At 32.1% G+C, this 27,941-nt stretch overlaps 1 protein-coding gene across 1 annotated transcript; it reads left to right on the top strand.

Annotated features, from left to right (window-relative positions):
- The first annotated feature begins 9,962 nt into the window (after window positions 1–9,962).
- Window positions 9,963–13,231, top strand: LOC139855729 (putative pentatricopeptide repeat-containing protein At5g09950). Its single transcript, XM_071844981.1, has one exon. It carries the CDS (start codon window positions 9,963–9,965, stop codon window positions 13,110–13,112), a length of 3,150 nt encoding a protein of 1,049 aa, XP_071701082.1. The 3' UTR covers window positions 13,113–13,231.
- Window positions 13,232–27,941: the final 14,710 nt, after the last annotated feature.

The raw sequence follows: 27,941 nt of genomic DNA on the forward strand, positions 1-27,941 counted from the left end.
AAGATACAAAATAATTAGATGTAATCTAAAACAATTATATATATAAATATATATGATTACAATGTATAAGTAATATTATATGTACATTGTAACACGTATAAAATATTCAAATAGATTACTATATAAATAAATATGAAATATAAGATCAGTGTATTATATGTATTTATAAGTTAAAGTATAATGTTATGCTAAAATTATGATCATTGTTATCATTATGATTATTAACAATATTATCATATTATTATTATTATTATTATTATTATTATTATTATTATTATTATTATTATTATTATTATTATTATTATTATTATTATTATTATTATTATTATTATTATTATTATTATTATTATTATTATTATTATCAATATAGTTATTACCATTTTATTATTATCATTATTAAACTTATTAAGATCATTGTTATTGTAATTATTAATATCATTAATATTATAATTTTTATTATTATTATGATTATTTATTATTAATACATCTATCAATATTATTATTAATATTAATTCCATTAATAGTAATATAGTTATTATTATTAGATATTATTACCATTTTCATTAAGAATTATTATTATTATTAATAATATTATTATTATAGTTGTTAGAAAATAATACAATTTATTATGTTTATCACTAATGATATTATAAAAATCATTTTTAGTATTATTTAATAACATTAATATTAATATTATAAATTCTATTATAAATATTATTAATATTAAATTTTAATTAATTATAATTATGAATTCTTACGTACGATATTATAGAATCAAAGTTGTTAGCTTTCGTTTTCCTGCTTTTTAGTATTTTGTTTCTTCTAATTGGAATTGTCTACCTCCATTATTATATAAAAATTCGTCTCCTGTAATCAAAATGGAAGAACACATTTTTTTTTTTCAAAACCCGTCCTCTGTATTCTCCACTTTTTAGCCAAAGTTACAAATCGAATCAATTTATAAAATCCAGTAATGCAGTATTGTTAGCATTCCTTTACCCAAACGACCTGCCAAAGCTCAGCTTCCAATTCCTCAAATTGAAATCGAATTTTGAAGTCAAAGATAATTTTCAAAAAGTCAAAAATTTTGTTCATTGCGAAATTCATGATTTTGTTGATGTTTCTATTGAAATTGAGGATTCACAAAGATTATAGAGGTAATTTGAAATACATTTCGTATTATAAACTTTGTCCAAAACATTTTCTATTGCAAAAATCAAATTTTTTTTAAAGGCCTGCGACGAACAGCGAGCACATCAGATTTTTTTTAATTTTTTTCTTTCGTTTTTCTATTATTGCAGCCATTTAATATTGATAACTTCTAATTATTCGAAGAATCTAAACATTGTTGTTATAATTATATGAAATTGGATCGATTGGATTTTGGTAGAGGAAGAAGAAGTAGAAACAGAAAAGTCTATGTATACATATATTAGGATGGCTTAATTATAGAAAAAACTCAAATGGACAAATGGTTAGAGTAGTGTTTGGGTATCCGAGAGGTTATGGGTTCGAGTCCCGGCGGTGGCAGTTCTTTTTGATCCTTTCTTCAAAGGTTGTAATCCCTCATTATTATTATTATTATTATTATTATTATTATTATTATTATTATTATTATTATTATTATTATTATTATTATTATTATTATTATTATTATTATTATTATTATTACTAGTGGAGGACCCGCGAATTCGCGGGACTATGTGAGTGTTTGTAAAGAAAAATGTTTATAATTATTGTATTTAATGTAAGTAGTTATGTTAGTTGTTCTGTATCCAATGTATGTACATAAAATTTAAAACAAACCATATATGTCTGTAAAAAAACATTAAAAGTTGAACATAGTATAAAATACTTAAACAGTTATTGTAGACATACAAAAAGCATTAATAATGAGAATCAAAAACATATTTATTATTTAAAAAATCTAGAAGGAAATGTAGTCATTGAAATGCAACATAAAAACAAATAAAAAAGTTTGTTTGAGGCATTTGCCTCGTGTGGTTGCACAATCAGACCACGTTTATTGTAGCATGAGTATTGCGTGTTGAAAAAACACACGTTATATTTATGCAAAAATTTGACAATGCATCAAATCAGAATGGTTGAATCTTTGGTATTTTGAGAGATGCAACTGCATCAGATGTTTGTTGACTTGGTGTGTCTTCAGCAAGAAGGTTATTTGGGGTTGTACTCTTACGCCTAACAGAACTTGAATTCGAAAAACACTGTCGAACAAAATTCTTTTTCTGTGAAATGACAAATTAAATATAAAATCATCAATCGTAAATACATATCCAAAAAAATAATTGTATAAATTAGTATATATATTATGTCTAAATTATAATTTATGAATTTAGTACAATTATGGATTGAGTAGAAATTTGAAATAGTTAAAGACCCGCGACTTCGCGACTTCGCGGGGATTTTTGAGTGTTTAATGAAAAGTAATGTTTAGAATGATTGTATTAGAGTAGGGTAGTAGCGTTAGGTTTTACCAAACAACTATATATTAATTTTAAAAATCAAACAGTGTGGACATAAAAAGAAAATGAAATCACACATTTGGTCTGAGTGCATTCTAAAATTAAAAAAATACATATGCAAAAAATGGTAGTACAAAGTACATATGACAAATGGATCATAAGGTAATTGTGATCTTAATACATGATCACAAATGGGTCAGAGTACATCTCAAAATTAAAGAATACGTATGTATAAAATAATGAATGATGATTGTAGCAACTATAAAACAATAATAATAATCACCTTGTTCAACGTGACATGTTTTTCAACCTGTACCATGTTGTCATAAAACGCACTGCACAAAAACTTCTCACATTAGACTGATAAGCCAACATGGCAAAGTAGTAAAAAATGAGATAAATTGCGAATTTACCAACACAAAAATGAGAGTTTTGAAATACACCCAATGGTTGCTAAGGTTCTGAGCAGATCTCATGAAGTTTTTGTACTCTTCGAAAAGAATGATTAGTTCCATTTATAAAAACAACACTTTATATACCAAATCAAAAATGGGAATTAGAGATGTAGTTGTAATCTTATAATCAATCTATCTACATCTATTTACCAATTTAAAATGACAGTAACCATTTACAGAAGACTATGATGCTTATACCTCTTATCCCAATTCAAAAAGACATTATGTTTTTAACATGGTGATGAGATTTCAAAAAAAACTTAAACTTTGATTATTACTGGGATGACACATTCAAAATTTGAAAATTAACCACCAAAAAAAGTTATAAAGTTGATTAAAACAGAAATTAGGGAAAAAAATTAAGAAATTTAGTTCATACATACCGTCGATGGAGATGTTGAGAAGCTAGTGTTTCGCCATCGCATGTAAGGTTCCAACCGACATAGTTGTTCTCGATTCCTGATTTCATACACATTAAGATTAGAAAATTGAGTGGAAACATTTATAGTTGATTTTGATAAGTATCAACGAATTTGGGGAGAAACTTATTGTTTTTTCTATCTGAAAGTCATGAATGATCAGATGGTCTAGAACCCCTAATAACTATCTGAATAACCTATGAGAGAAGACATCTTCTAAAAGTTCACTATCATGAAAATGAAAATGCCAATCATCTGGTTGAGCAATAGTAAGTTGCATCCTAACTCTGTAGCTTTTAAATCGTTTAAAATCTCCTAAATTTGAAGCGTATAATCTTGAAGGCTGGCAAAAGCAAAGTAGCAGGCTTTATTAAGCAAGATGTTACTTTCTTGAAGACGGAGAAATAATTAATTAGCACAACAACGAAAGTACATGATTTTCTCACTGTCATTCCATTAATTATTCATCCCCTTTAAAGAATATGATACAAAGTAATGAATTATTGAGTAAATAAAAAACATGGAGTCTATTAGTTTTACTTTCATGAGACACAAAAACGTTGGGTGAACTCGATATAAAAAGGTTATGATACACGCATTATGGGATGTAGATGCAAATGTAATAGGTAATACATATACAACAATAATAAATTGCTATGGCTACGTACTTTGCTGGGAAGAGCCAAACTTTTAATCAGTCCGTAACTGCAGGAGCAAATCGTTCGTCTGCTCACATAGAACAAACATTCAATTATGACTTGTAAAATAATACAGATGGAGCCCAAATTAGGTAACCCATCGTGTCAGATAAACACATTGAATCAGTTTGTAATCTTTTGTACCAAAATGTTCATATCAAAGTGATCTACCAATACATCAAATCGTTTTACAAATAAAACTTGATACACTGATACATGGTAGTAATTAGATAATACATCAAAACTTGATACACTAATACATCAAATCATTTTACAAATATGCATTACAATGCTCCTCTTCGGGATGATATATAGATAATAGAGTTGGCATATTAGACCTAGTTAACATACGAATGCATTCAACAGGAATGTATTTATCTCTAATGGGTCAAAGGTCAAAGTTTATCCAAATATGTTCCTTGCAACCCGCCCGACCCGTTTTAACCGTATACCTAATCCATCTGACCTGCCTATGTTACCAGGTCTAATGGTGAAGAATCATGCCTTTATTCAAAATAAATAAATAAATTAGTAAATCAAAAGGATAAATATATTGAACCTCAATGCACATAGAAACTCATTTGTAACCTTTACTTGAAGTTCATCTACCTATAAACCCCCTTGGATTAGCTAAAAAATTGTGAATTAAAACTGGAATCTATAATCAGTAAATTATGAATCAACATCCGATTGTTGTAAAGTTCAATTCCAAATTACAAAACAACATCATATACTTCAACTTACAAATAAACAATGAAGATAAGAAGAGAACTTACATATCACCAGTTGTACCATTAGTAGACAAATTTTGGTTAACATTTTCATCTCTTCCTTCATACCTTCAACATCAGATGCATTCACTTTACCACTCTTCCCAATCGACTCTGATTTCGATTCGTCTCTGCATTGTACTGCATAATCCAAATATATGTCATTAAAATCTTAAAATCGGTCATTAAATTTATGGTAACAAAATCTTAAAATTCTAACAATCTACTGATTCCATACCCATTTTCCCAATTCTATTATCTCTTGAAACAATAAACATATAGATACAGTGTTATATCTATTTCTAAGAGCAATCATGGTAACTTTAATCATAGAGACCTCAAATGTTTCATTTGACTGACATTGCTTGATGTCAACTATTAACGAAAGCAAATAGCACATAATAACTTAAATAACATCAATATGAAGTAATAACACACCTCTACACCATCACCTTGTATATAATCCATTGTCAAGGTTTCAGCCTTATTTTTCCTTTATGGTAAATGGTGTTAACACCTACGTATCAATGAAAACTGAATTGTATCAAGAAGTTAACAATATACGCTTGAGACGTTAACATTATAAACTTGATTGATGCAATAAACGACAACTTAAAAGTGAAATTCTCACAACTGAGTTAAAGCAACTCACTGAACTGGTTGAGTATTCTTGCAAGCGTTATTAACAATTGTATTGGGTCGATAGCTGGTCCTAGAGCAATTTATAAGTTGTTGGCATTGCTCCGAGCAACGATCCGCTGGAACTGCAAAAAAGTGATACCTTTCTGACCTGGTTTTACACTGACATGTTTTGTCCTTGTGACATGACCCGCCCGTTTGAAATAAGACCACCTGAAACAAATGACAATTAACCATAGACAATATATATATATATATATATATATATATATATATATATATATATATATATATATATATATATATATATATACATGAATCATAAAACCCACTACAAAATTAGGTCAAGAGATGAAAAAAGCTACAAACTTTACATACATAGACAATATAATATATGTAAACAATCAAATGTAAAAGTATACTACCAGTTTGACCTATTTGACCCATTTGACCCATTACACGTTTCAATTGTGTTTACCCAAACCGACCCAACCTGACCCGTTTGGACCTGTTTAAATTTTTTACTCGTTTGACCCATGACCCATTTCATCCCAAAATCGTTTTGACCCTTTACCCAAACTGACCCAAGCTGACCCGTTTGCCAGGTATAATTTTAGTTAGTAATACACTTTCATCTTTTAAACTTTAATCATATCATATTATAAAATTTACCGATCACTTATTATTGACATAAACTTAGTTATGTTATCTGTAATCATTTTTAAAATACACATTAACATTTTAAAAAACAAATCTTCAAGAAAGAGTGTCCTGTGCAACACAACCCGGCCTATATTGACATATTACTTAACCCACAACAGTCTTGCAAATATGTACACAATATAAAGTTTAGGAAGAACATGCCTTTTTGTACGCACTCATGACACAATAACGTCGCGTTGAGTTCCTTGCCTTTTGTGTGAATGTATCTGCATAACAATGATAAAACATACTAATCAAAAGAGTCACATCAGAACCTATTCGTTGGACTAAGCGATTCAAAATTAAACAAAGATGAATCAAAACATACTAATCGAAAAAAAGTGTTTCAAATGCCTTTAAAATTCAATATAATTTCATTCCAGCAGCACAACACATCTAAAGACCAAGATATAACACTTGCCCTTAAATATTTTGATGTAGTGTTTCTGCTACTCTTCAATATCTAAGAAAAAGATAAAAGGATCCATATCAATAACCATAATCACATTCACACACAATCATCTTTAAGTATTAAAATTAGCTCCTTTCATACTCATAATCATCTAAAAATGTGAATGATATATGTGAGCATAGACCCCTAAATGGCCGCTTAAATACCGTTCTCACCACATCCTTGAAATTGGGAGGAAACGTTGTACCTACATCAAACAAAAGTTGGATGAAATTAGTAACAAAAGTTTTACTTAAATACAGATTTTTGTCAGGTACAATGAACTATCACACACCAAGTTTCTGAGAAAATATTGATTCGTTATCAACTTAAGTTTCAATCCACCCCATTAAATACTCCACACATTTTGGTGTAAATACTCCTATAGGTTTTTTGATAGAAACTTCATGAGCCCACCTGTACGATATCTGCAAAAACAAAGAAAATACTTGATAGTCACAAATCTATTATCAAATACAAATATAGTTGACAAACAAACTGTTTTAGATTTTATTGCTTTCATATAATTTTAACTAACTAATGAAGATGGATTAAACAAGTTACTTTGTTCCAGCTGTCATTGTTGGGATGTTGATGGTGTGCAGAACTCTATGACAGTACCATAAAGGATATTAACCTAATTAGAGATGGCTTAATTATAGAAAAAACTCAAATGGACGAATGGTTAGAGTAGTGTTTGGGTATCCGAGAGGTTATGGGTTCGAGTCCCGGCGGTGGCAGTTCTTTTTGATCCTTTCTTCAAAGGTTGTAATCCCTCATTATTATTATTATTATTATTATTATTATTATTATTATTATTATTATTATTATTATTATTATTATTATTATTATTATTATTATTATTATTATTGTTAACACTAATTATTATTATTATTGTTATTGTTTTTAGTTTCATTATTATTATTGTTACTAGTATTATTATTATTATTAAGATCATCATTAATATAATTATCAATATTGTTATTATTAGTAATATAATTATTATTATCTTTACAAATACAAGTATTAGGATAAAAATTATCATTTATTATTATAATGATAACAACTAATATTATTAGCATTATTATGAAAATGATAAAATTATTGTTTTTTATTAATATTAGTATTATTGAAATAAGTATTATAATAAAATTTTCATGTATTATGATTATAACTACAAGTATGAAAATTATTATTATTATCACTAATATTTGTGTTAGTATTATTATCATGTTTAGGGTTATTATTATTATTATTATTATTATTATTATTATTATTATTATTATTATTATTATTATTATTATTATTATTATTATTATAATACAAGATATCATTATCATTATTAGTATTAGTATCACTTTTGTAACCATTAGTGTTATTATTATTATTATTAATCAAAAGTATCATTATTAACAATATCATTATTATTATTAATATTATCATTATTAATAAAGTTATTATTATTATCACTAGAAAAACATTAAAATCAAAACTATCATTTTTTTTAACAAATAAATATCTTGTACATAAAAACACACATTTATTATATACACTATAATTATATTGAGATTCTACAAAACTATATGAAAAACATATTAACATTATATAAATACTACATTTAACAAATTAGGTATTTTAATATAATACTAAATATATATAGATACTAATATAACTATAATAATTACTTAAGATACATATACAAAATATACATATATAACATGTAATTTAAGATATAAAATATATTAGAATTTAGTACAAATTATATATAAACTACAACACTAAATATATAAATAATATATATAAATAATAGATGGAATTATTAGATGTTCATTATATGTTTTAATATATATAACTGATATAGGTTCGTGAATCCAAGGCCAACCCTGCATTGTTCAATGTCGTCATATGTATTTTTACTACAAAATACAGTATTGTGAGTTTCATTTGCTCCCTTTTTAAATGCTTTTGCAATATATATTTTTGGGACTGAGAATACATGCGCTGCTTTTATAAATGTTTTACGAAATAGACACAAGTACTTGAAACTACATTGTATGGTTGGATTACTATACCGAATATCGCCCCTTCAAGTCTGGTAACCTAAGAATTAGGGAAATGACCCTTAATTGACGCGAATTCTAAAGATAGATCTATGGGCCTAACAAACCCCATTCTGAAATTTGGAATGCTTTAGTACTTCGATTTAAATGGTGATTGCGATTGCCAATATTTATGGCATACTTGCGAGTATGCGGGGATATTCTATATGCATTATGTTAATGTCGGTTACCAGGTGTTCATCATACGAATGAATTTTATACACTTGCGAGTGTAATGATATTTATGAAAAATGAGAATCTTGTGGTCTATTATATTATTGGAAATGATTGTTTATGATAAACCTATGAACTCACAAACCTTTTGGTTGACACTTTAAAGCATGTTTATTCTCAGGTATTAAGGAAATCTTCCGCTGTGCATTTGCTCATTTTAAAGATACTACCTGGAGTCATTCATGGCATATTTCAAAAGACGTTGCATTCGAGTCGTTGAGTTCAATAATATTATTAATAAGTCATTGATAGTTTGATATAATATGAGATGGTATGCATGCCCGTCAACTTTCGATGAAATGAAAGTTTGTCTTTTAAAAACGAATGCAATGTTTGTAAAATGTATCATAAAGAGGTCAAATACCTCGCGATGTTACCATATGTTATTGTATTCGTCCTTATTGATTAGGACGGGTCGCTTCAGACGTTTACAGAAGTTATCACAAGGGACTAAATTAGGATTGAAGATTTCAAGCAGGGACGAAATTGGGGTTGCAAATGGCATTTAGGGACTATTTTAAATGATTTTGAGGGAGAGGGACTAGAAAAAAGAAAATGGTCAAACAGGGGGACGAATCTGGCAATTTTGTCTACAACAACAACAACAACAAAACCCAATACCACATGAGTGGTGTATGGGGGAGGTGAGATGTAGACAATCCTTCCCCTATCCGAGAATAAAAGAGAAGTCATTTTTCCACCTAGAGTGAAACACTCTCAAAAGTGGAGAAAGTCATCCCTCTCTCTATTCGACGAATAGAGAGATTGCTTCCGAGTGGACCTCCGGCCAGTAAGTAGGAAAAAAAATTAAAATAAAAATGGTAAATTAAATTTTCATAGATTTTAAATCCTGCCTAAAATTCAATTTAGGCTCTGAGCGTCAGTAAAGAAGCCAATAATTTTGTCTGTTATTTACTACGTATAATCTTTTAAAAGTCGGTTACTTTTTATTGAGCATAAGTGAAGTCCAACGATTTTTTATATTATTTTTCGCGGTAAATAGTGGAGCATGTTTCAAAGAAACATCGTATGCACACACAAACGGCTCATATACAGTTCAACATCTATTTCCCGAACATTAGCACCAGCACTAATAATCAATTCAAAATACACAATTTTGGCCAGTACCCAAAACCCTAATTCGTCGTTACCATCAAATTCTCATTCATCATCACCTTTTTCCGATAAATATGAAACACTTATTCTTCTATATCAGTATTCTTGTTCCCATCAGGATTCAAAGCAGCTACATTTACAGATCTATAAAAATGGGTATACTTGTGATGTATTCTTGCTTAATACCCTTATTACTGCATATACAAGAATCGGTGATATGGTTTCTGCACGTAAGGTGTTTGATGAAATGTCTATGAGAAACTCAATTTCGTGGTCTTGTTTGATATCAGGGTATACGAGAAATCATTTGTCGCATGAGGCGTGTATTGTTTTCAGGGATATGATTCGTGATGGATTTCCGCCTGTTCAATACGCTGTTGGTAGTGTTTTAAGAGCTAATCAGGTTTTAGAATCTGGTGGGATTAAATTTGGGATGCAAGTTCATGGATTTGTTTCGAAAACTTTAAATGTTTTTCAAGAGGTGGTGTGTAACGGGCTGATTTCGATGTATGGAAATTGTATGGATTCAGCTGATTATGCTTGTTCTGTTTTCGAAGAGATGGAAAGTAGAAGTTTGGTGTCGTGGAATTCGATTATTTCGGTTTTTTCTCACAAGGGAAATGCAGGTTCCGCTTTTAAGCTGTTTTATGGTATGCAAGTTGACGGGTTTCGACCGACTGAGTATACATTTGGGAGCTTAATTACATCAGCTTCATCTTTATCTGAAAATGGCTCGTTATTGCTTGAACAGGTGATGTGCATGATACAAAAGTCTGGATTTTTATACGATTTGTACGTGGGCAGTGCTTTGGTGAGCGCGTTTTCTAGAACTAGTCAAGTTTCTATAGCTAAAAAGATATTTGAATTAATGGATGTGAAAAATGTGGTGTCGATGCATGGACTCATGGTTGGGTTGACAAGACAAAAACATGGAGAACAAGCTTTAGATGTTTTCATTAAGATGAAAGATTTTGTTAAATTAACATCAGATTCTTATGTAATTCTTCTAAGTACATTTAGTGAATTTTCTCAGTTAAAGGAAGGGGAGAATAAAGGTAGAGAGGTTCACGCTGTTGTTATTCGTAATAGGTTGATTGATTCGAATGTTGCGATTGGAAACAGTTTGATGAATATGTATGCCAAATGTGGGTCGGTTACTAATGCTGCTGATGTATTTAAACTTATGATTGATAAAGATGACGTTTCGTGGAATTCAATCATTACCGGTTTTGATCAGAATAGTTGTTATCGAGATGCAATTATGATGTTTTGTGAAATGAGGAGAAATCAACTGAAGCCGTCAAATTTTACTTTGATTAGTGCTTTAAGTTCGTGTGCTGGTTTGGGTTGGTTAAGGTTAGGAGAACAAATACACTCTGAAGGGGTTAAGTTAGGACTGAATACCGATGTTTCAGTTTCTAATTCTCTTATTGACTTGTATTCTGAAACGGGATCTATAAGTAACGCTAAAAAAGTGTTCTTGTTGATGAATGAGTATGATCAAGTTTCGTGGAATTCGATCATTGGCGCGTTCTCTGATTCTAATAATTTAGCTTATGAAGCGGTTGATTATTTTATAAAAATGATGCGTGGTGGATGGCGACCTAACTTAATAACATTTGTTAATATTCTTGGAGCTGTATCATCACTTTCGGTCAACGAATTGGTCAAACAAATTCATGGGTTAACACTAAAATATCGAGTTTTTAATGATAATACGGTTGAAAATGCAATGCTTATGTGTTATGGCAAATGTGGACAAATGGAGGATTGTGAGGAAGTTTTTTCAAGAATGGGTGATCGAAGAGACGAAACGAGTTGGAATTCGATGATTTCTGGTTACATACATAATGAGTTTATGAATAAAGCTATGAACTTGGTTTCGATTATGCTAACAAATGGTCAAAGACTAGATCGTTTCACTATGGCTACTGTTCTTAGTGCATGTGCATCAGTTGCAACACTTGAACATGGTATGGAAGTTCATGCGTGTGGGATTAGGGCTTGTTTGGACTCTGATGAGGTGGTTGGGAGTGCACTTGTTGATATGTACTCGAAATGTGGAAGAATTGATTATGCTTCAAGGTTTTTTACATTAATGCCCCTAAAGAATGTGTATACTTGGAACTCGATGATATCTGGATACGCTAGGCATGGATATGGAGAAGAATCGTTAAAGATTTTTGAAAAAATGAAGGTAGAAGGCCAAAATCCTGATCATGTAACGTTTGTTGGTGTTTTATCGGCTTGTAGCCATATGGGCTTGGTAGATCAGGGATTTGAACATTTTAACTCGATGAGTAAAGTATACGGGTTAAACCCAAAAATGGAGCATTTTTCTTGTATGGTGGATATTCTTGGACGGGCGGGTCAGGTTGATAAAATGGAGGATTTTGTCAACAAGATGCCAATGGAACCAAATGTGCTTATCTGGCGAACCGTGCTTGGAGCTTGTTGTAAAGCAGGTGGTGAACAAGCTACATACTTAGGTAAATGGGCCGGGTCAAAGCTGTTGGAATTGGACCCAAATAATGCGGTCAACTATGTTCTTCTGTCTAACATGTATGCAATTAGAGGTAAATGGGAAGACATGAAAAAGACTCGTTTTTGGATGAAACAGGCTGCGGTTAAGAAAGAAGCTGGTTGTAGTTGGGTAACTATGAAAGATGGTGTTCATGTTTTTGTTGCTTCTGATAAATCACACCCTGATACGGATGCAATCTACAAAAAGTTAACCGAGTTGCAAGGGAAAATGAAGGAGATGGGGTACGTGCCCGAGACTAGATACGCGCTTCGTGATCTTGAAATTGAAAATCAAGAGGAGATGTTGAGTTATCATAGTGAGAAACTTGCTGTTGCGTTTGTTCTTACGCGAAAATCAGAATTGCCCATCAGAATAATGAAAAATCTTCGGGTTTGTGGTGACTGTCATAATGTGTTAAAATTTGTTTCAAAGATTGTGGGTCGGTTAATAATTGTTAGAGATTCGAATAGATTTCATCACTTTGTTGATGGTAGTTGTTCTTGTGGGGATTACTGGTAATAACGGTAAGAAAGTAGTTTTTGTAATAGTTAGGATGATTGTTTGCCTTTTAAAGTTCATTTTTTGATTAGAGAATGTCTTTTTTTTGTCAGTCTGATGTATATTAAAAATTTAATAACTGTAGGAGTTGTTTTGTAATTCTTTGATTTATCAAGGAGGTAAACTAGAACTTCTAGCGGTGTTTAAATATAAATATATTAGATTAGAAGCGTACCGCCAATTTCATATCAATTCCAATTACTCGTCCACGTTTTATACCCTATGGTTAGTTACCCGCTCATTACCCGTAGTTATCCATAATGAACCATAGGCACGGCTTAGTTACCCGCACTCACCATGGATTTAATGAAAGAGTTTTGGTTAGTTATAGGAATTGTGGGTCTCAGTGGCTTTTTATTGTTGGACTTGATGCTTTATTGTTTGTGCGTTGTATATTAAGAGGAGTATTGTTTTAGCCACGATATGGAGTGTTTAGTTATGAGTTAGTTATAGGATATTGGTGTTGATGTGGCGCTGATGTGGAATGTTAAGAGGATGAATAGTTTAGTTACGATAGGGAGTGGCCTAATCTGGAATCGGCGTTCAATTCATGCCCATAATTCAAAACAATGGTGGCCGAGGTATAGTTTTCTCTTATAAATATACATGAGCCGTGTGTTTTGATCACTAGTTTTTGTGAACATCAGTTATCCAGAAATATTCTCGCTGGACGAAAGGGGATATAGCAAGGAATATTAAGACCAAAGATAATGAAAACAGGAAGAATCAAGCTGACGTGGCGCCTGATGAAAGTGTTAAAGCATGTGGAATGGAAAGTGGTGAAGATGAATGGGAGATAGCAAGGAATAAAAAAGCCAAAGATAATAAAAAGGGGAAGAAGAAGAATCAAGTTGCTGCTGCTGCACATGATGAACGTGTTAAAACACAGAAAATGGAAGATGGTAAACGTAGATCCAGGGGCGGTACTTAGTGGAACTCAAAGGGGGTATCCGCCCCACCTGAATTTTACGGAACAAAAAATTTCACATTAAAATTTTTTTTTACAAAAATTAAGGTTTTTTTAGTGTTTACCCCTGCTGACTATGAAAAATTTATTAAATTTTTACACCGCCCCGTCTGTATCCGAGTTCAAGTTCCGCCACTGCGTAGCTCCCTGGAACTTAAGAACACATTTGCAGAATTATCACTTGCTAGCTAGCTAGATAATGAAAAGAGGAAGATGGTTGCTGTTTGATCCATGTCTGCTGCTTGCTGAATTGTATTGTTGATGTTAAAGTAAAAAGGGCAAGATGTATCTGTAAATATGAAAGATGGATTTCATGTTTTTGTTGCTTCTGATAAATCACACTGTGATACGGATTTAATCTACAAAAAGCTAACCGAGTTGTAAGGGATGCGAGAACCTAAGAAACAACTTTTTTTTTTTGAAATCGGAGAATGAAACGCACGTAGTGGTCATTATAGTGGTTCCTTCTGATCCTAGAAAAAGGTCCGAAAAAACCTGCTACAGAACTACCGAGCAGGAAAGACGAGAATCAGCTTAACGTAGACTCTTCCTCTTTTGCTTCCTATTTGTACTTTGTTTGAATTGCCATGTGAAGCATCTGGCCTCCATTTCGTACAGCTTCGGGATGGAAAAACCAATAGAAATGACGCGATGAATATGTACCCGGGCCTTGACTGGAAAGGAAGTAGTGTCGGAGCTTGGTTGCTGAAAAGTAGAGCGATAAGCATATCTTCTCTTGAAAATGAAAATCAAGAGGAGATATTGAGTTATCATATTAAGAAACTTGTTGTTGCGTTTGTTCTTATACGAAAATCTGAATTGCCCATCAGAATAATGAAGAATCTTCGGTTTGTGTGTAAGTTTGTTTCAAAGATTGTGGGTCCGTTGATAATTGTTTGAGATTCAAATAGAATTCATAACTTTGTTGATGGTAGTTGTACTTGTGGTGATTACTGGTAAATGTAAGAAAGTAGTTTTGTATTACGGAGTAGTTAGGATCATTGTTTGCCTTTTAAAGTCCATTTTCTGATTAGAGATCATTAATATACGAAAAAAATAAGAGTTTATTGTTTTAAAGTGTCTTACACTTTACCCATTTTCCTATTTTACTATGTTACTATGACCGGGATATACGTTTATTTTGTGGTCAACTGTAAAAATGTAAAAATGTCAAACTGTTGATTGTTGAACAAAATAATGCTTGTTTGATTTTTATAATAATATTAAAAGTTGTTTAGTACCTATGTTGTCGCATTTGATCGAATTGGTGTCAATATGGGTAATGGCCGGTATCAACACGTCATTTATGTTGTAACAAGTGTGTTGGCAAATTTTGATGCTTAAAAAACAAGTATTGTATATATTTTGATTAAATGATTGATTTTGACCCATTTAAAGGTTAAGGTGCGTATTTTAATCTGTTGGTTAAGATTCAAAGCATAATACTCAAAAGATAATCACTTTGTTTTGATGATGACACACAAGAACTGAGAAGTTAAATCATATGTAGGACGACATGAGTTCATGAGCCTAAACTATCTCTAGCAAAAGACCAATAATTAAGAAATCATCTTGGGAAAATTGCTACACGACTGCACCACGGTCGACCGTGACATCAACCGTGTATGTCCTGCACCAACGAGTTCAAGCTATTCTAAAACTGCAAACCCACAGCTGAACTCACGGACGACCGCAGCCCGACCACAGTTCTTTCTGTTACCAATCTTGACCAAATAAAGTTTGACTAGTTCTCGGCATCTATAATTTACAAAACCTTTTTAAACATGCTTATAATAGTTGACCTCTTTGATCTTAAAAGAGTTTTGAACCAAAAGATGCTAATTTTCATTAATTACACCCAATGACATCTTAATGACACTTTAAGCTTGATTTAGGCTAAAACACTCAAGTGTCATATCCCTTTACCCCAATTCATAATATCATTTAAACATACTAATAATGGTCATTAAAGTCCCAATTAAAGAGTTGCTCTCCCATTAGTTTTATGTATCATTATTTGTGCAAGTATGTAATTAGTTCAAGTCTAGTCAAGTTGTAACAAGAATCATCATGTTCAAACTAGATTCAAACTAGTTCAATTAAGTTGTAACAATGTTCTAAAGGGCAAGAAACTCCCATAAGCTAAATGACAAGTGATTAAGAAGGTTGTTGAAGATTTTTGGAAGTTAATGGTTTGTCAAGAGACAAAAATCTGCAATTACCTCTTTTGGTAATCAATGACAATTGGTCAAGGATTAAAGACTTTCTTCTTTAAAGGACATGTCAACTTCCAAGCTTATGTCCAAAACATAAAGGGTAATGAGGATAATTTCAGAAGTAATTGGCCACTAGTTGCAGCTACCCAACAAGGCAAAATGACAAATTTCAAAGGACAAAAATGGCCACAAGAATCAGATGTCAGAAGTACACGGTCGAACCACGGTCGACCGTGAAGTGAGCCGTATGACTTCCAGGCAGATTTCTCTTTCCTATAAAAGCCAAGCCTTGAAGCATTTGAAGACTCACCTCTTGCACTCATATTTTCTCATACTTACTGATATCATTCTTATACTCAATTTGTAATCTTTTAGAGTGATTCTAGCAAGAGTACTTGTAAGCTTAAAGTTGTAAGTTTACTTGTAAACTATCTTCTTAAAGGGATCTAGAGGATAGTTGTGTTTTCACTAGGATAAGTTCATTAGGATCTTGTGGTAAGAGCTATAGGTGTTTGTGAAGTCTTCAAAGGGACGTAAGAGTTCACAAGGGGCGGCTTATCGAAGTATGATGTTATGCGAGGTGTATACGAAATAGTTATATTTTTATTGCGAAATACTATTAAATACGATACAATTTTAAAACAAGTTACTATTTATTTATAGAGTGGATATACCTAAACTTTGCTACAACACTATAGGCAGTGTACCTAATCGTAAAGTAGTGTAGTTTTTAGTAAGTCCGGTTCGTTCCGCAGGGAGCTAGCCAAGTTTAACGCTATATTTTTAAACTACTATATTTATATTATATATATATATATATATATATATATATATATATATATATATATATATATATATATATATATATATATATATATATATATATATATATATATATATATATATATATATATATATATATATATATAAGTAAGTAGTAATAATATTATATAAAAGGGGGGTTTTACCGTTTAATGACCGGTTTGTCGATTTTATATTTTAAGCGTAAAGATAAATGACGATAATATAAATGACAGAATTTAAATTGCGATAAAGTAAATTGCAGTAATTAAAATGACAGTAAATAAAGGTACGATGAAATATGAAATAAAAGTATTATGCTTATTTAAACTTTCGTAATCATGATGTTTGACGTTTTGATTTTAATTTATTTATCTGGATTAATTGTCATTTGTCCTGGATTTATTTGATACCTATATGGTTTTTGTCCATAATAGTCCATCGGTCATAATTATAAAATGCTCGTCAAATTAACCTTATTTCCGAAGTCAAATATTCCAACTAATTAGGAATTCGAACTGTAACAAGGTTTTAATACTTTGTTTAATGATTACACCAGGTTATCGACTGCGTATAATCCAAGGTTTTAATACTTTGTTAAAAATTACACCAATTATCCTTGTATGTAATCCACCTCTGTTTTAATGAGATATGAATATTAATTTACCCACTTGATCAGAATGAATAATCAATTACCCAACCCGAATAATTAATTAAATGATCGTAAAAGATGTCGTATAAACGTCACTAAATAGAACATACATAATCATTTTAATAATTATTAGATTAACTAATTTGAAGATAGGTTCGACAGATTCTAATGAGTTATCATTCGATTAGACAATACCCCCTGTCTATTAATAGTCCATAGTCCAACGTCCACAAGTGTCGGTCTTTTGTCCAAACCCGAATTATGGTACAAAATCTAATAACCCGTCTTAATATTTAGTCTAACATCATGATTACTTTGGCTCAAATAAGCATAATAATAACTTAGTTACGAGACATTAAATTAAAAAGGAAGAACATAGCTTACAGTGGTGATTAATTGCGCAGCGTTGCACGGACAGAATTTCGACTTAAAACCCGTAAAACATTCTTACAATAACCTTATTATTATTAACTTAAAATTAAAATTATATTATAAATATATATATATATATATATATATATATATATATATATATATATATATATATATATATATATATATATATATATATATATATATATATATATATATATATATATATATTTACGTTACATAGAAAGGAAAAGAAAAAGATGTGTTAAAACTCGCAGAAAACTGGCCAATTTATAGGACCTGGCCACCTTTTCCCTGCCATGCGACCGCATGGGATTAAGGCAGCCAGGCCATGCGATCGCATGGCCAGCTGGATCCAGCTCAATCACTTTGTTTTCTAGTTTTTCCGACGTTTTATTTAAATATATATAATATATATAATTTATATTAATTATATATATATTATATTATATTCTTGTGCATAGTTGACTTGTAATTTTAGGTCCGTTGCGTCGCGCGTTGATAGTTGGCTCAGGTCCCGGTTCCGGATTTTCGAACGTCCTTTCGTACGCGGAGATATCTTGTACTTTGCGTTCCGCGGCTCGTACTCTTGTTATTTTTAGACGTTTCTTATCAATAAATGGAACCACTTGAATTATATCTTGTTCATTTGAGCTCTTTGGTCATTTGCGTCTTTAAATCGTCGTTTTCTTCTTTTGTCTTCGTACTTATTTATTTAAACGAATATTACATAAAAATAGAACAATTGCAACTAAAAGCTTTACATATTGGAAGGATATTGATACTAAATATATGCTCATTTAGAGCACTATCAAAGTACTAGTGTTGTATCCGGACACTCCACCGAGTTTGGAGTATCATAGTGAAGAAAAATCTCAATTCGTAGAATTGAGGAGTGGATTAAGGAAGATTAGTTAACATCTTCCCGAACCACTATAAATCGTTGTGTTTGTTCTCTCTTCTCTTATCTTTTATTTACAATTTAACTTATATTTGTATTGTTAGCATTATTAGAGAACAAACTTTTCAAATCACACTATATCAAGTTCAAGTTCAACAAAACGCTAAAGAAAATTTTTAAAAGATCGACTAAGTAACTATTCACCCCCTCTAGTTACTTACATTTGGTATCAGAGCGGTTGCTCAAAACGTTTTGTCAAAAATTACTAATTCGAAATAAAAACTAATTTTTGCAAATCTTAGAGTTTAAGATCATGGAAAAAAAATTTGAGAACTTGAACTATAGTGAAGGATGTTCCATGCAAAGACCTCCACTTCTTGAAAGTGAGGGATTTTGCTATTGGAAGTATCAATTTGAAACGTATGTCCGTTCCAAAGATATAGACTATTGGAACATTATTACTAAAGGTGATCATGCTCCATTTAAGCTTAGTGATGATAATAAAACTAAAATATATATACCCGAAGAGGAATGGACCAAGGAACATAAAATAGAAGTAGGCAAAAAGTATGAGGCTAAAATGACCATTTTTAATGCATTGCCTAGGAAAAAATATGAGAGGGTGTTTATGATGGGTAGTGCTAAGGAGATTTGGGATAGTATCATGGTTACTCATCTCGAAAACCCACAAGTCATAGAAAATAAAGTAGAATTGCTTATAACCAAATATGAACAATTTGCTATTGAAGATTATGAAAAAAAAAATAGTGCCTACACTAGATTTAACAATATTTGTTTAAGTTTGAAAGCTCTAGGTACAACTTACACAGATAAGCAATATGTTCGTAAGTTCTTAAGGGCTCTACCATCAAGATGGAGATCAAAGGTGACGGCAATTGACGAATCAAAGAATACGGAAAAATTAACTCTAGATGAACTCATTAGAAATCTCAAAGTACATGAGGTCATCCTAGATAAAGATGATGAGTTAGAGAAAGCGAAGAGAGAAAAGAACAAGTTAATCGCTCTAAAGGGTAAGATTCATGATGAATATGACATTGATGATAATGATGATGATGATGATGATATTCTCAATGATGATGAGCAACTCGCATTTATTGTTCGCTCATTCAAGAAATTCTATCGAAGACCGGGAAACCAAGTTCGCCCTCCGATGGAACAAAGAAATACGCCATTCGATCCCAAGAAAAAGTTTGTACGAAAATGTTTTGGGTGTGGTGATCCAAATCACTTGATAAGTGAATGTCCTAAAAGAAAGAATGAAAAGGCCTTCCTTGGAGGCGCGTGGGATGATGAAGAAAACGACACTCAAGAAAAAGGAAAGGAAACATGTCTCATGGCCATTGACACACCAAGTGATGACGACAAAGGATCACAAGTCGAACAAACCGATAATGAGGTACTTCGAAATTCCTTTGAATTTAGTATTGGCAACTTTGCTAAATTGTGTACCTTGAGTAGTAAAGTAAGTGACAAAAACACAAGTCTAAAGGAAGAAAATAACTTGCTTAGGTTAGAAATCTTACAACTTAAAGAAAGAATATCTAACTCACAAGAATGTCTTACATGTGATGACTTAAAACATGAAAACTATGCCTTGAACAAAACTAACAAACTACTTGAAAATAAAATTAAGTTTTCAAAATATGACTGAAGTAATAAAGTGTTAGAAAACATTTTGAGTGTTCAAAAATCAACAAATGACAAACAAGGGCTAGGATACAAGGAAAATACTCTTGAAACAAAATCATCCAAACATAAGCTAATAGTGTTTGTTAGACCTCAAGTAGTAGAAACACCAAAACCAAAGGCCTTCACAACCAATCAAGTTAAGACAAGAGGTAGAGAAATCAAGTCATTTGCAAAAAGTTCTTCAAGAAAAATGATTAATCAAAACTCTAAAAATAGAGTCAAAACTAAAAGGAACAACAAAATTAAAATTGTTAAGAAATGGGTTAGAGTAGGAATCTTTGATGCTAATCATCCCGGACCCAACAAACATTGGGTACCAAAGTTATTGATTAATCAAATATAGGTTTGTCTCAATGGTGTTGTACAAAATGAGGAATGGATAATTGATAGCGGATGTACAACACACATGACGGGTAATAAAGAATTTTTCACAAAGTATTCGGAGCATAATGGAGGCGATGTAATCTTTGGTGGCGATGTGAAAGGAAAAATCGTCGGTAAAGGTAACATTACTAATCAAAAGATTACACTTGATAATGTGTTGCACATTAAAAACTTAAGTTTTAACTTGCTAAGTGTAGGAAGAATATGTGATAAAGGATATAACATGACATTTACCAAAAATTCATCACACATAATAAAAGATGGTAAAAGTGTCATAAATGGACTTAGGAAGAAAGGTCTTTATACATGTAAATTGGATGACTTTAAGCATGTAGATATTTGTCTCACATCTATACATGATACTACTACATTGTGGCATAGGAGATTAGGGCATGCTAACATGAAACTAATTCATAACATATCCTCAAAGGACATAGTTAGAGACTTGCCTAAATTAAAATACGAAAGCCATTTTTGTGATGCATGTAAAGTAGGAAAACAAGTTCATACAAGTCATAAACTTAATAATTTCATTTCTACTAAAAGGAGTTTAGAACTTTTGCACATGGACTTATTTGGGCCATCAGCCGTTCAAAGTTATGGAGAAAAATTTTATAATTTAGTAATAGTAGATGATTTTTCAAGATATACATGGACACTATTTCTAAAACATAAAAATGAAGCATGTGAAAGATTTATAATTTTTGCTACTAAGATACAAAATTTGCTTGGTTGTACTATAGTAACAATACGAACGGATCATGGTAGAGAATTTGATAATGATGCTCAATTTGGAGTCTTTTGCAATTTAAATGGTATTACCCATAACTTCTCGGCTCCTCGCACACCTCAATCCAATGGGGTTCTTGAAAGGAAAAACCGAACTCTTCAAGAAATGAGTCGAACTATGTTAAATGAACAATCAATACCTCAAAAGTTTTGGAGTGAAGCCGTTGCCACCTCCACCTACATTCAAAATAGAGTCTTAATTAGGCCATCAATGGATAAAACACCTTATGAAATTTTAAATGGTAGAAAACCAACCGTAAGTCATCTTAGAGTATTCGGGTGCAAATGTTTTATCCTAAACAAAAAGGAATATCTTACAAAGTTTGAGCCTAAAGCTTACGAAGGAGTATTCTTAGGATATTCGTTAGAAAGTAAGGCATATAGGGTTCTAAATAAATATAAAAATGTGATAGAAGAATCCCTAGATGTCACATTTGATGAAACTCCTCCACCACCTAAGACTAAACCTTTAGAGGATGATGATGTGATCGAACAAGATGCTATAGAAATAATGCCAACTCAAGTCGAGTTCAATGACACAAATGAGGATGGATCTCATTTGAAACCAAGTAAGGATAACTTAGCGTCCTCAATAGATATTAAACATATAAAAGATCATCCCATAGACCAAGTCATAGGAGACATCAACACTAGAACCACTAGGTCACAAGTATTTAACCTAATTGCCAACTATGCTTTTATCTCACAAATAGAACCCAAGAATATTAAGGAAGCTCTATTAGATGAAAGTTGGATAGAAGCTATGCAAGAGGAATTAAATCAATTCCAAAGAAGTGATGTATGGGATTTGGTTCCTTTACTGAGTGAAAGCAACATCATAGGTACAAAATGGGTCTATAGAAATAAACTAGATGAGGATGGCAAAGTAGTTAGAAACAAAGCTAGACTAGTTGCACAAAGATATAGCCAACAAGAGGAAATTGATTACGATGAAACATTTGCTCCCGTCGCTAGGCTAGAGTCAATAAGAATACTTATTGCTTATGCATGTGCTCATAATTTCAAACTCTATCAAATGGATGTCAAAAGTGCCTTTTTAAATGGTGTAATAAGTGAAGAAGTTTAAGTATCACAACCTCCGGGGTTTGAGGATTTTGAAAAACCTTATCATGTTTATAAACTTAAAAAGGATCTCTATGGACTTAAACAAGCCCCTAGAGCATGGTATGAAAGACTTAGAACATTCTTAATAAATAACGGATTTGAAATGGAAAAAATTGATAATACACTCTTTATCAAAAGACATGAAAAGGATTTAGTCATAATTCAAATATATGTTGATGATATTGTATTTAGATCTACTAACGAATCTCTTAGCAATGAGTTTTCTAAGTTAATGCATGATGAGTTTGAAATGAGCATGATGGGTGAACTCAAGTTCTTTCTCGGACTACAAATCAAGCAACTAGAAGATGGAACATTCATCAATCAACAAAAATACATTCATGAAATGCTCAAGAAATTCGGAATGGAGAACTCAAAACCAATGGCGACTCCAATGGCAACAAATGTGAAACTTACTTTAGAAGGGGAAGGAGAACCATTTGATAGTACTAAATATAGGGGAATGATTGGATCCCTTCTATATTTAACGGCAAGTAGGTCCGACATCATGTTTAGCGTGTGCTTATGTGCAAGATTTCAAGAAAATCCAAAGACATCACACGTAGAGGCCGTCAAAATAATCTTTAGATACTAAAAGGGAACAATGCATCTTGGGTTATGATATCCAAAGTTTACCGGGATTGATATTATGTGCTTTGCGGATTCCGATCATGGTGGATCAATGATTGATAGAAAAAGCACAAGTGGAGTTGTGATGACCCGGAAATTTCTGACCAAATTTAAACTTAATCTTTAACGTTTCCGACACGATAAGCAAAGTCTATGAAGTTGAATCTCAAAATTTTAAACTATTCAAATACCCTTCGATTGTTCTCAACAATTCGCGAACAATTATATGTAAATATATACATATATATATATATACTATAACTTGAAAACATAATAAAGTGTTAAGAAAATGATACTGTGCATTAAACTTATTGGTTTGATTATCTGATTGATATATTTAACTACGGAATTAAAAGATTATGCCAAACGATTGAATTAAAAGATATTTATTAAGTCCCTTAAGAATTATAATATTATTACGAGTTTCTGTTGTGAGGTCCACGTTGATTTGGGAAATCATTCATGTTTAACGGTATTCGGAATAAATGGTAAAGTGTTTGTTTAAATAACGTAATTTGGACACATACAATAATAAGGAATATTAACTGTTAGAATTAGATATATGAATAAATTGCGATATGTATTTTAAGACGTGTTTATAAATATTGAAAATAGATATTAACTTGGTTATGAAACATTTGATAAATACTATTATATTAATAAATAATGAGACAATGATTTATAGAAGCAAATGTGTAACATCCCAAATATTTAAGGTATTATTTTATGTAAATTTTTATTGCCAAGAAATTATATGGTAAAAGTCATTTTATGTTAATGGATGAAAGTTAAGTTTATTGGTTAAGTTAGGAAGGACTAAGGGTGAAAAGTTAAGATTAAGGACTTCCCTAACTAGAGTTGTGGTGGGGAGGGTAGAAAGTGTCAATAGGCCAAAGTTATTTTAATAAAAAGAATCAAAATGCTGGAATTTGTTATGAGTGCAAGAAAAATTACAGAAAACCTTCCTGGAGCCTTGAGAGTGTCGACTTTTGCAAGAGGGAAGAGGAGGATTCCTCAATTGTTGAAATTTAACCCATGCAAGCTTGAATTAGTGAAATCTAACACACCTTAATCACTCTAGCAAGCTTTAATCTTCCAATTTCACTCTCTTTGTGCACAATTAGGATTCTTAAACTCTAAAAGACAAGGTATGGATTTTGTGTCTAATTATTGCTTGCATTGTATGTTAATGATGAGATTATGCTTAAGAAAGTTGCTCTTTGTTGAGTTGTGCACAATTGTTTGAGTTAGAATGGATTTGTTGATGATTTTGGAAGTAATTACATGTATGAACTTGCATTATAGATGTATGGCATGATTATGGTGAGAATGATGATGTTCTAGTTAGATTTCTAGTCATGCACACCAAGTGTTTGTTAAAATGTCTCAAAGAGATGATTATGTGTTCTAGCTAGAAATTGTGATGAAGGATGTTCATGTATGAACTATGGTTATTGTTGTAGGTTATAGAAATTGATAATTTGACAAGTTAATGGTGTTAGTAATGAAATTGAATTACTATGCACATTTGATGTTTAATGAAAGGATTAAAGGAAAAGTTGCATGATAAAGCTAAAAGTGACGAGTTAGTAATGTACATGATTAAAAGGTGATGTTTGATTGGTAACATGCTTGTTTTAGAAAAGATGAGTTCAAGGTTAGAAAGTATGTGTGTATGTATGTATGTTGTGATTAGGGGGTTAAGTGTATGAGTAAGTATAAATGATGTAATGATCCAAGAAAGTTATGATTTTGATTTAGTTATGTGATTAATGAGATTAGCTCATATATAGGTGCTAATCAAGGAAAAGAGGTCACAAGTGATCAAGGAAATCCATTTAAACAAGGTGAGTTTATAGGGGGTAATATGGGCGGGTCAAGAGTGGCTTAGTGTTCTCGGATTGCATCCGTGCAAGAGAGTAACGACTAAGTGCACTAGTTATGTAGCTTAGATAGAACTATTGGGTTAGCTCAATAGTTGTATCTATGGTTGATGTTTAGCTTAGGCAAGGTTATCACATTGCTAGTAATCTTGCCTATGATTCGTGTTAGCTTAGACACTTTGGGTGTCTACGTATGAGATGATGATAGCTTAGGCATATTTAGTATGTCTATGGTTAGCTTAGACATGATTACTAGGTTCGGCCTAGTAAGTCATGTCTATGGTATGAATGATCGGATCCGAAAGTATGCAAGCAACCTAAGGGTTGAAGGATAAGTGTTTCGATTATGCCCATATGATTTATGTTTATGTTTTATGTTTATTGCTTTCCTATAACTCACTAAGTGTAAAAGCTTACCCCCATGATGTTTTATGTTTTAGGTGCTAAGGTTCATCGTGAAGGTAAGGAGCCCGTGTGAAGTGCTAGAGGAGCATTGGCATTAGCGTAAGTGGTATCGCAAGTCCCTTTTGTAATCACGCTCTATGGTTACCGCTTATCAAACGCCATGTATTTGAAGTGTCATGTTTGTCATTATTGAATTTGGGACCAAATGATGGTTTTGTTTCATGAAAACACGTTTGATGTCTAAATGTTGTTATTAGATGGTATACGATGTTAGAAACTGATTTCAGATGTTTGGGTATGAATAATGTTGTTTTATATGTGTTTGAGAATGATGGAATGTGCAAAAGTTGGTTTATATACAATGTTGCAGGTCAGGCACCCGGAACAGGGTTATGTCGCGCCGCGGCAAAGGGGTCCGCGCCGCGGCAATGCACTGATGTTCAAAACAGAACCAGGGTTAAGGAGTCTAAAATTTTATGTGTTGTGTCGCGCCGCGACAAGGCTTGCCGCGCCGCGGCATAAGCCTTGTCTGGCCAGTGACTTGAATTTTAAAAAAAAAAAAAAAAAATTTTACTCGATTCAAGGCGTTAAAAGTTGGTATCAGAGCTGTGGTTTAAGGGACTTGGATAATCCACGATAGGGATTATCTAGGCTTAAACCATTGTTGTGAAAGGATAAGCGGTTTAGGACTTGCATAAGTGTTATAGTTGTATAGTTGTGCCATGCTCCATAGGGTAGAGTCATCGACTAGACCCGTAGTATAATGATTGGTTTATGAAAGGAGTTTGATACTCGTTAGCCATGATGTTATAGTGGACTTAATGTGTAATGAATGGTGTAATAACAACAGGCCATTGTTATTACTTCATTTTAGTACACATGAACGCCTACTATAGTTATGGTGAAACGAGTTAGGAATTCTTTCGAATGGTTTGATTTTGTTGAATAATGGTGTTACCGGTATTTGAACTAATGGGTTGATTGTGATTTTCAGTATGGCTATTGTATCACCAAACCGAGGTCAAGATGAGGATGATGAGTACGTCCGCACCCCATCCACGGAGTCTATAGAAGACTCTCACAACGAATCGGAAGAAGTTAACATGCCAAATGACATTTCGGGGCAAATAGGGCAAGCCTTGATACGTTATACTCCAACTTTGTTAGAGAAGATTAAGACGTTGATCAATGATCAATTAGATGAGAAGTTAAAGACTTTTGTTGCTAATAACCCTACCTTAAGAGGTGAAGGGGGAAGTGGAGTAAGGCAAGAAGAGGTAGAAGCCCCTAAGAGAAAGGATGACCGTTTTGAATATAAGAACTTCGCAAATTGCCATCCTCCCGAGTTTCATGGTAAGGTTGACCCTATTGTTAGTCAAAGATGGATTGATGAGATTGAAGAAACTTTCATGTTGTGTGAATGCCCCGAACATTTGAAGGTAATTTATGCGGCTCATCAAATGAAGGGTAGTGGTTACGAGTGGTGGAATTTCATAGTTAAATCTCATGGGCGAGACGTGGCTACAAGTTTCTCATGGGACAAGTTCCGTGAAATGTTTATGACTCAATTTGCTCCACCCGCCGAGGTTAGTAGGTTGAAATCCGAGTTTATGAATGTAGAGCATGGAAGTAAGTCGGTGACCGAGTTTAATGCCGAGTTTAATGACAAGTCTCGTTTTTGTCCGGACTTTGTGTCAAGTCCCAAGTTGATGATGGATCATTATCATGAAAAGTTGAATCCCGAAATAAGTGAGTTTATCGATAAGAGTACTTATAAGACTTTAGCCGAGATGATGAATCGAGCACTTGTTAGAGAACACGAACTTAGGAAGAAGGCGGCGTTTAAGCGAAAGTTAGATCAAGACTCTAAGGCGATGCAAAATGTTAGTCCGAAAAAGGGTAAGTTTGGTTCCGAATCCCCGCACAAGTCA

Source organism: Rutidosis leptorrhynchoides, chromosome 6 (assembly GCF_046630445.1).
Source record: "Rutidosis leptorrhynchoides isolate AG116_Rl617_1_P2 chromosome 6, CSIRO_AGI_Rlap_v1, whole genome shotgun sequence".
Taxonomy (NCBI): Eukaryota; Viridiplantae; Streptophyta; class Magnoliopsida; order Asterales; family Asteraceae; genus Rutidosis; species Rutidosis leptorrhynchoides.

Coding starts and splice junctions, on each gene's coding strand:
- LOC139855729 (XM_071844981.1), top strand. CDS start 9,963: ATGTTTCAAAGAAACATCGTATGCACACACAAACGGCTCATATACAGT.